The 9,824-nt window shown below is 40.2% G+C and overlaps 1 protein-coding gene across 1 annotated transcript; it reads right to left on the bottom strand.

Annotated features, from left to right (window-relative positions):
* Positions 1–412: 412 nt before the first annotated feature.
* On the bottom strand, positions 413–7,746 carry LOC103010431 (transmembrane emp24 domain-containing protein 2-like). Its single transcript, XM_057532702.1, has 3 exons — positions 7,518–7,746; positions 7,155–7,394; positions 413–504 (listed from the first exon to the last, which is right to left on the bottom strand). Exons 1-3 carry the CDS (start codon positions 7,744–7,746, stop codon positions 413–415), a joined length of 561 nt encoding a protein of 186 aa, XP_057388685.1.
* Between the last annotated feature and the right edge of the window lie 2,078 nt (positions 7,747–9,824).

The raw sequence follows: 9,824 nt of genomic DNA, 5'->3' as shown, positions 1-9,824 counted from the left end.
TGTATAATCGAATATGGGATACATGAAATATTACAGAGAAAAGAATTTTTTTTTTTACTAAACTAAAGGGAGATATGTGTATAGATTGAAGTAGTCAGAGAAGGCTTTGCGAGATAGCACTTGACTTGGGTCTTAGAAGTGTTTGGACAGATGAAGGTGGAGGAGAGGGAAGGAGGCATTCTAGGAAGAACAATGTGAGGATAGAATCAAAGAGGTGGAAATAAGCACGGATGTGTGGGGGCTACATTCATCCGTTGTTGCTTATGTAACAAATCACCTCCCAACTTAAAGACTGTTTGCTGTTGCCTATTGTTCTACTGATCTGGGCCAGGCCTCGTGGATCTCACTTAGGCTTGTAGTCAGCTAAGAGGTCAGCTAGAGCCTGGCTAGTCTAGAAAAACTCACTTACATGTTAGGCTTGCTGGCTGTTGGCTGAAGGGCTATGACTGGTCTCCACATGGTGGTCTCTCATACTCCGGCTGGCTAGTCTGTGCTCCTCTTCACCTGGTAGGGGTACAGGGGAGAAGAGAAGAACAGAAGTATGCCAAGGCCCAGACTCACACCTGACACACTATCATTTTTGCCACGTTCTGTTGGTCAATGCAAATCACAAAGCCAGACTAAAGTGGTGGGGAATTACACTCTTAATAGGAAGAGCTACAAAATCACTGGGCAAAGGGTGTGGACCAAAAGAAGTGGCCATTTTTGTAAACAGTTTTCCACATGGGTCAACCACACTGAGGTACAGATGTTGTGAAAAGATAAGGAAACAGGGAAAATATATTTTTCGGAAGACTAGCTTGGCAAGAGCTCACACTCAAATTTGAGAAGTCATGGAAGAGACTGAAGGAGATAAGGGGCTGCATCAATAATCCTAGTAAGAGGTATAAGGGGTTTGTCTTTGTTTGGGCTGCTATAACAAAGAACCACAGACTGGGCGGCTAATAAACAACAGAAATTTATATCTCACAGTTCTAGAGGCACCTGCTTGGTCACGTTCTGGTGAAGGCCCTCTTCCTGGTCATGGCCAGTGCCTTCTCGTTGTGTCCTGATGTGGTGGAAGGGGACTAGGGACTCTGTGGTGTTTCTTTTATAAGAGCTTTAATCCCATTTATGAGGGCTCCAGCTAATGACTTAAGCACCTCCCAAAGGGACTACCTCCTAGTACTATCACCTTTGGAGGTTTGGATTTCAAAATATGAGCTTGAGTGGATAAAAACAAATCAGACAGGACTTCCCTGGTGGCGCAGGGGGTAAGAATCCGCCTGCCAATGCAGGGGACACGGGTTCGAGCTCTGGTCCGGGGTGATCCCACATGCCGTGGAGCAACTAAGCCCGTGTGCCACAACTACTGAGCCTGCACTCTAGAACCCATGAGCCACAACTACTGAGCCTGCATGCTGCAGCTACTGAAGCCTGTGTGCCTAGAGCCTGTGCTCCACAAGAGAAGCCACTACAATGAGAAGCCCGTGCACCACAACAAAGAGTAGTTCCCACTTGCTGCAACTAGAGAAAGCCCACACGCAGCAACGAAGACCCAACGCAGCCAAAAATAAATAAATGAATAAATTAAAAAAAACAACAACCACAAATTAGACCAATACAGGTCAGGCCAAAGATAGAGGCAGTATTTTCAGGATTTTTATTTGTTTCTTAAAAGTAACCATGAAATAAATGGTTCTATCCCTTTGAAAATATTTTGGGGCATTTTTGAATTGGTCTTGACTCATAGTCGTGTGTTTCTGAACTGTGTCTTTTGCCGTCCATATCTTTGGGCTATGGCCCGTCCTTAGACTCTGTCGGGTCGTAAGTACATAGTATTGTGCTGACTCCCCCAAACAGGACCATATCCAGCAAATCTGCTGGTGTAAGCCCTTCAGGTGTACATTCATCAGCACTCAGCTGTTCAACAACTGAAAGATTTGTGTGTGTGTGTGTGTGTGTGTGTGTTTGCACTCTCTTTAGCTGAAAGAGTTTCCCAGGAGACTTGAAACAAATTCCAATCTTAGCTTCTGAGCTCCTGTCTGCAACCTCAAGTATACTTACTTTAAAACTGGGCCTTTGAAGTACCTTGCTTCATTCCTTTGTTTTTGGGACCATCTCACCATAACATCATCAACTATGACCTGCCAAACATCATCATGTATTAACCTTAACTCTACTTAGAGCAATAAATGATGGTGCTCTTGCTTCTAGCAACTCTAAACGTTGCATCAGGTTAAAAAGGAGAAGTGTTTTTATAAATATCCTAAGACTTACATGATAGTTAACTTCTATAAAAATTACACAAAATAGGGACTTCACTGGAAGTCCAGTAGTTGAGACTCCACACTTCCACTGCAAGGGGCATGAGTTTAACCCCTGGTTGGGGAACTAAGATCCCCACATGCCACAAGGCACGGCCAAAAAAAAAAAAAAAAGAAAAAAAAGAATTATACAAAATAAAACAAATACCATAATTAGTATGTTGAAGTGACACTGGTTTATAACATTATATGTTTCATGTGTACCACATTATACTTTGACTTCTGTATACACTACATTGGCATGCTCACCACCAAAAGTTTAGTATTCATCCATCACCATAGAGTTGACCTCCTTTACTCATTTTGCCCTCCCTCCACACCCTTCCCCCTCTGGTAACTACTACTCTGTTCCATACTGATTTTCAAAACTACATTATTTCTTTAGAAAGTCTGAGGAAAAAAAAAATAATTGAGTTAGGTCTTGGAGAAACCTTAAGAGGTCAGTCTCAGAATGATTGTCTTAGGAGAGAAAAATCATTTAATGCCAAGTAAAGATTTCAGATACTCATACTTCCCAAATTGATTTAAAAATTTATTGCCTTAATAACTGAAAATTCAGTTGTTATTACCTACCCTGATATGCTTTTCAAATGACCACACTGTTTTGTTCTAATGATTTTGCTTTTCTAAAGTCTTGTAAATCTTCTATGCAAAGATTTAATTGCTTCCTATGAAGGAAGGAGGAGAGGATGAAAATGCATGGTGTGAGGTTCTAGAAAAACAAAGCATTTATCTCTATTTCTGTCTGTTGGGATGCTTTAAGGTTAATAATTGGGAATTGCTCATTTTAAAGCCACATTGCATTAAAAAAAAACACACATGCTTCCTGCTGATAGGATTTTCAGACTGCCTAGAATTTATTGTAATTTTATGAGAGAAAAATCTTAATAGCTCAGCAATCAAATACATTACAAAATAATTTTAGAAAACCTAAGTATTTATAATTTTTCTAATTGTTCCTTGTAAATTTCACTTTTTTCCCTCTTGTACAGTTATGTTATCAGGATTTGGAATTTTAATTTGCAGCTTTCATTCATTTTACAACAGTATGATGAATGTTTTATCTTCCCTGGGACTATTATATCCAGAGATAATAAGAACAGTCATCTGTTATATGGTCTGCATTTCTTGAGTTGTTTTCTGTGATTTTGTTGTCGGCCTAGCAAAATTAATTAGATTAATTCCCTAAATTCTAGAGAATATTATTAGATACCAATTAAGCATTCAGAAATGTATATTTTATATACTAGTTTATAGACTAATTTTAAAAGAAAGTAAACCCATCTAGATTCATAGATTTTGATGTTTAGTCTTCATATTGCACCCTAATATCTATTAATGTGTCATTAGTTTTGTAGGAATCTGGGAAAAATCATTTATATGTATTTTGAATAAGATGCTAGCTGACCTTAAGCATTTTTTCCCTGTTTGTTTCTTTATGTACATTTTTCAAATAGGGCTAGACACTGCTATATCCTCAAAAACAAAACAAAACTCTGAAAAAGAAAATCACATACACAAATCAGATTGGCTGCTAGTCCTAAATGTCTGACTGGATGCCCATTTATTTTATACTTTTATTATTGTTTTTAATTTATTTTTTGACATAATTTTCAAAAAGCCAACATGCACACAGTTTAACCATCAAGTATAATGATATACAATAGTTCTTTGGCCCACTTCTTCTCAGCTTTACTTACTCACCAGAGACACTGGCTTCAAATACAGCTCTTTTAAAAATTTTGGTAAACAATACTTCCCAGTCTCTCTTGCAGTTAGTTGCAGTCAAGTTTTGAGTTCAGGTCAATGGAAACTGAGCAAAAGCGATGTAAGCCAATTTTTAGGCCCATCAAAAATATCCTGTGTACTATTCTCAACTTTTAGCTGAATGGAGATGTACCCTGGCACCTAGAGGATGGGGAGTCCTTGAGTCACTGTTGGTATTCTATGTGTTGGTTACCATACTGTTTTTCATGTACATTTTTGGTGGTAAAATACACCAGAAAGACTAAGTCACTCCCCAGTGCATGACTTTTTGTCTCCGCTATTATGTAAGAAAATGCAAAAGTGGTTTCTAAAAATGTAACATCAAATTTAATAAAATTTTGTCCCAGATTGAGAGTTACATGTCTTTAAATGTAGCTGAAAAATAGTACAGGTTTGCTCCATGGAAATGCTTTGTTTTGAAAAGTCCTGCTAATCATGATGGCTTCACTAATATCCCAAGGAACAAGATACAGTCATAGTGGGGTTAATTGTTAATACTTGTACATGTAAACACATAGTGCAAATAGTCTTATTCATAATTTAGATTTATTTTTAACAAGCTTGGAGTCAGATCTTGGAATCATTATTTTGATGTTACTGTGTAGCTACCAAGACCTCATTCCAGGAATAGTAGAAACATTATCACTGCCACTTGATTGTTCACCTGTATTTTTATTCCTAGTGTAATTCTTGATCAGTAGTTTGTGTGTAGGAATCCTTTTAAGCCACTTGTCCATTTTATGAAGCTCAGTTAACATTAGGTAATATAATCCAGAAATCCACTGAGTAATACAATTGCAGTATGTGACTATAAGTTGAAATTTGACATAGGAGAAAAGGTACCATTGTCAATTCCTCCAAGTTACAGAATGTCCACCCCCCCACAGGATTTCTTACATATTACACATGCCATTGTCCAGCACACAGAGTGAGTGAAGGTACCAGATTTGATCTGTATATTACTGTACAACATTTAATTTCCTACTTTTGTTCTTGTTGTTGTTTTTTGTTTTTAAAAATAATTGTTTATTTACTGAACCTCGGGCAGATTAGATACACAACCAATTTTAAATTTACATCTTTTAACTCAGTTTTGAAGTGTTTTCACACACACATGCACACAAATTGGCATGCAACAGTTGTCCTAAGGTAAAACACAGTCACCTTAAACTGTTGCAAGTATTTTCACCCAAGGTTGAAAAATTGCTTATCCTGAACATAAAAACTTTTAATAAATTTAAATTAGTTATATAAAACTCGTTACTTGTAGTTTTCCCCTTGCAAAGATAAAAAAAAAAAAAATGTACAAGTAACTAACATACATCAGTTACAACATAATCCTGGATCCACACCAAACCAAATCCACACCAAAACCAGATGCTTCTTTAATTTTAAACCCATCATCAGATACCAAGAGAAAGTCATTTTATTTTATACAAAACAAAATTCACATGTGCCATAAAAGAAAGACCCGAGGGCTTCCCTGGTGGCGCAGTGGTTGAGAATCTGCCTGCTAATGCAGGGGACACGGGTTCGAGCCCTGGTCTGGGAAGATCCCACATGCCACGGAGCAGCTGGGCCCGTGAGCCACAGCTACTGAGCCTGCGCGTCTGGAGCCTGTGCCCCGCAACGGGAGGGGCCGCGATAGTGAAAGGCCCGCGCACCGCGATGAAGAGTGGCCCCCACTTGCCGTAACCAGAGAAAGCCCTCGCACGAACCGAAGACCCAACACAGCCAAAAATAAATAAATAAATAAATAAATAAATAAATAAATAAATATAAAAAAAAGAAAGACCCAAGAAAAACAAAAACAAAAACCCTAATACTGACAGTAATGTTCAGGACTCTAATTAAACAGTGGCCAAAATGCCACTGATCAAAAATAAAACAGTGGCTGTATACCACTGCAAAGAAATCCAAGAGGCTTTTAACCCTTTGGCATCAGAAATCCAGACTTTTCCAGTTACTTGAATGCATACCTCCTACGTGCCAAGAGCAGAGAAAGTGTATGTGCCAGCAGAGAAAGAAAAAGAACCACCGTTCACTGAACACCCAGAGAATTGGCTTTAATAGAGACTTCTTACACGGTGAGGCAGAAACCAAAAAAATGGTTATTAGCTGCTTGTGTCAACAATTTTAAGTGGAGGTGATTGAGTTCTAGGGTTCAAAGTAAAACTATAAGGGGAAAAAGGTTGTTGGTTTAAGTCTTATCTTTAAAGCAAAAACAAGATAGACAAGGTGTAAAAGTACCAACCAGGTAGCATATTCTACTCACAGAGCTCTGCCATTAGGCTGGATAGAAAATGTCAAGATTCAGATTGTTGTTTCTCATAAGGACTCAACAAAATGAATCTCTAATGACTTGAACTGCAGGATAAGGGATCCCAAGAATGCAGTCATTTTAGTAAAGTACTATCCTGAACAAACTGCATTTTATGATGAAAACAAAAGGAAAGAAGGTATAATAAGGACTATACACCTATAGTCCACTTACAGTGCTTGAGTTCTGGAAGGACCTGTATAATGAAGGCAGAATTCAAATATGAAATCATGCCAATCACATGTCAAATTTCACTATAACTTTCCTAAAAAAGTGTTTTCCCCCAATATCTGTTAATCACAAAGAAACAGAAGCTGTGAATGTACAGTTCAGAAAATAAAAATGTAGAAACTAATGACGTTATTATGACCAAGGTGTTTGGTGAACAGTGAATTATGAGTTTGGGATCATCAGGAAAAGGCTTTTTTTTTTTTTAATATTTATTTATTTATTTATTTATTTATTTTAGGCTGTGTTGGGTCTTCGTTTCTGTGCGAGGGCTTTGTCCAGTTGTGGCAAGCGGGGGCCACTCTTCATCGTGGTGCGCGGGCCTCTCACTATTGTGGCCTCTCTTGTTGCGGAGCACAGGCTCCAGACGCGCAGGCTTGGTAGCCGTGGCTCACGGGCCCAGATGCTCTGCGGCATGTGGGATCTTCCCAGACCAAGGCTCGAACCCGTGTCCCCTGCATTGGCAGGCAGATTCTCAACCACTGCGCCACCAGGGAAGCCCAGGAAAAGGCTTTTTAAACAATCCTCTGGACTGCAAAACAATCTTTTCAGGTAGTAGATCTGTCCCAATGTCATGGCAACTAGAACAAGAGCTTCAAAGAAGGACCAAAGGACCACTCTGCTGTTTGTGTTGTCATTGATTGCTCTGTGTATTCTCTCCTGAACTCCCCTGTTGTCCTGTTCATGCTTTACAGCCGTCATTGCCACTGCGAGCAGCTCATTAATCATTTCTTCTAGCTTGTTCTGGTGAGCTTCTGTTTCCATGTCTTGTCCTTAGGGGGCCTCCCCATTATCAATGGTGTACATCACTATCTTTGGAGTCACGGTGGACACCCTATTGCTAAAACAAAACTTATATGTTCCATCCATGTGAGCAGCAAATGTGTATTTCCCACTGGACTCCCTGTCTGCTTTATAAATTCCTTTATTTTCAGGCCCTGTAGCCTCCATGTTGATGTCCAGGAAGCCGCCCTCGGCTACGTCGAAGATGAGGCCCATCTTGGTGCCCGAGGTGACCCGTTTGAAGAAGCACTCCTCTGCATGCGCATCGATGCTGATGAAGTAGCCTGAGACCGTGGCCAGGAGGGTGGCCCGGAGCATAAGCTCCTGATGCACGAGCACCATGGTGCTGCTGGGGCCGAAGCCAGGACCGCGACTGTGGCCTCCAGAGCCGCCGCCACCGCAGCCTTCTCCTAATTTCCTACTGTTTTGATAAAGACTATAGATATGTCTTAACATTTCCTTCCCTCACTCCAGTGGAACATTTCCATGTCCACTCTGGAGACTAGTGCACTCTAAACCCCTGCTGCTCATAGTGCGGTTTATGGGCTAGCAGAATCAGCATCATCCCAGGAGCCTGTTAGAAATACAGCATCTCAGGCCCCTCCTCAAATCTACTGCATCAGAGTCTGCGTTTCAGCAAGATCCCCTAGAGAATCATACGTGGTTAAGGTTTGAATGAACCTCCGCCTCGGACGAAAGAGCCTGGAGGCTGGCATTCTGCATGAAGAGTAGGGCTGGAAGATCCACCTTTCTTTGTACAGTTTAATGCCCTTGCTTTCGGTTCTGTGCCTCACCCTCATCAGGGTCTCTGTCTAGTGTCCCTCAAGTCCCCAACGTGGTCGATTTCTTCAGAAATGAAATTTCTTGAGGCATCATAGTTTTTCAAGCCTCAGTGTCTCACATAGCTTCCTTCTCCTTTCCTCTGCCTGAAATTTCTTTCCCAATCCTTCTCTCCTTCACATTTGTCCTTTCAAGACCCAGTTCAGGTGGTATGATCTCAGGAACAGTTTCTCTGGCCTGCCCCCCTCTCCATCCCTCTACCATCACAAACCCATAGATCAACAGAAATGCCTCTTTGGGGGCACCCACCTCACCCAGTGCTTACTCCATCTTTTCACAGGTCCTGGTCATTGCTACCCTATCCCTCTCTTCGACTGAACGGTAAGCACTTAATGGTCTTTGCTCCCTCAATACTTAGCACAAAGCCCAGCACACAAGGAGGTTCTTAGTAAATAGCTGTCGAATAAATGTGTCTGAACTGACCTGAACCTTTAGCAGTTCTCTCACTTGTAGTGAAAGCGCAGGCACCCTGTAAACGTGTCTTCGGTTTTGCCCTGATGACGTGGAGAGTCTCTCCAGGCTTCTTCTGCTCTGGATGGAATTTCTGCTCCCCCTGGTTTCTTACCTGCTGCCTCACATCTGGACTTGGCCTCTCATTTTGGGCCCTGGGACTGAAACCAGTTAGACTGCCTGCCTGACTTTCTATCTATTAATCTTGACCCTGAGTGCTGATTCTTGACCTCAGTTCAGCACCAGACAGAGCACCGGAAGCTCCTCGGTCCTCAGTCCCTCTAGTCAAACTGGGCTAATGAAAGAGAAGAGTGTAGTCAGGAGTGGATGAATTATGTTTAGAGAAAGCTATACTGTGGAAATAGGTCGTTGTTTTTTGTTTTATTTTTATACTGTTTTGATGTATAGAGTTTGTTTTCTCTTTGCTTTTGCCACATTAACACAGTATTTATATAACCTTGTGTTTCTTTAGAATGACATTTTGTGGAGAATGGGAAATTGTCATTTCACTCTTTCTTAGTCTAACCCTAGGCCACATGCCTGTGATAGAATTTTTTTCTACAGGCTTTTTGCAGGACTATATGAAATGAACATGAGATTTTTTGCGTTATTCCAAATAGTATTTCACAAGCTGACCCTATATTTGCTATTCTCAACCTGAGATAAATATGCAAGAATTTACCATTCTGAATATAGTCTATTAATTTTCAACTTAATGACCTATTTCTACTTCAATCATAAATGCCAAAAATGTATTAGCTTAAATTAGCTTTGTGTCTTATGTTTACACTTCTGTGTATTTACAGTCGTTCAACTAAAATGATAACTGAGAGACAGTCTCTCAGGAGAAGTTATATGAGAAACTACCCAGCTGATACCTTCTTTTTTTAAATTAAACTTCTTATTTTGAAATAATTGTAAATTCACATGCAGTTTATTCACATGCAGAATAAATGTATATTCACATTGTAAGAAAAAATGCAGAGAAATCCTGTGTACCCTTTATCCAGTTTCTCCCTGTTGTAACGTCTTATAAATGGGAGGGAGATGCAAGAGGGAAGAGATATGGGAACATATGTTTATGTATAACTGATTCACTTTGTTATAAAGCAGAAACTAACACACCATTG

Source organism: Balaenoptera acutorostrata, chromosome 18 (assembly GCF_949987535.1).
Source record: "Balaenoptera acutorostrata chromosome 18, mBalAcu1.1, whole genome shotgun sequence".
NCBI classification, from domain to species: Eukaryota; Metazoa; Chordata; class Mammalia; order Artiodactyla; family Balaenopteridae; genus Balaenoptera; species Balaenoptera acutorostrata.
This window is presented reverse-complemented; position numbering and strand designations above follow the sequence as displayed.

Coding starts and splice junctions, on each gene's coding strand:
- LOC103010431 (XM_057532702.1), bottom strand. CDS start 7,746: ATGGTGCTCGTGCATCAGGAGCTTATGCTCCGGGCCACCCTCCTGGCC. Junction 7,395..7,517: donor TAAAGCAGACAGGGAGTCCA/GTGGGAAATACA, acceptor AGGCCCCCTAAG/GACAAGACATGGAAACAGAA. Junction 505..7,154: donor CCTGAAAAGATTGTTTTGCA/GTCCAGAGGATT, acceptor TACCCCTACCAG/GTGAAGAGGAGCACAGACTA.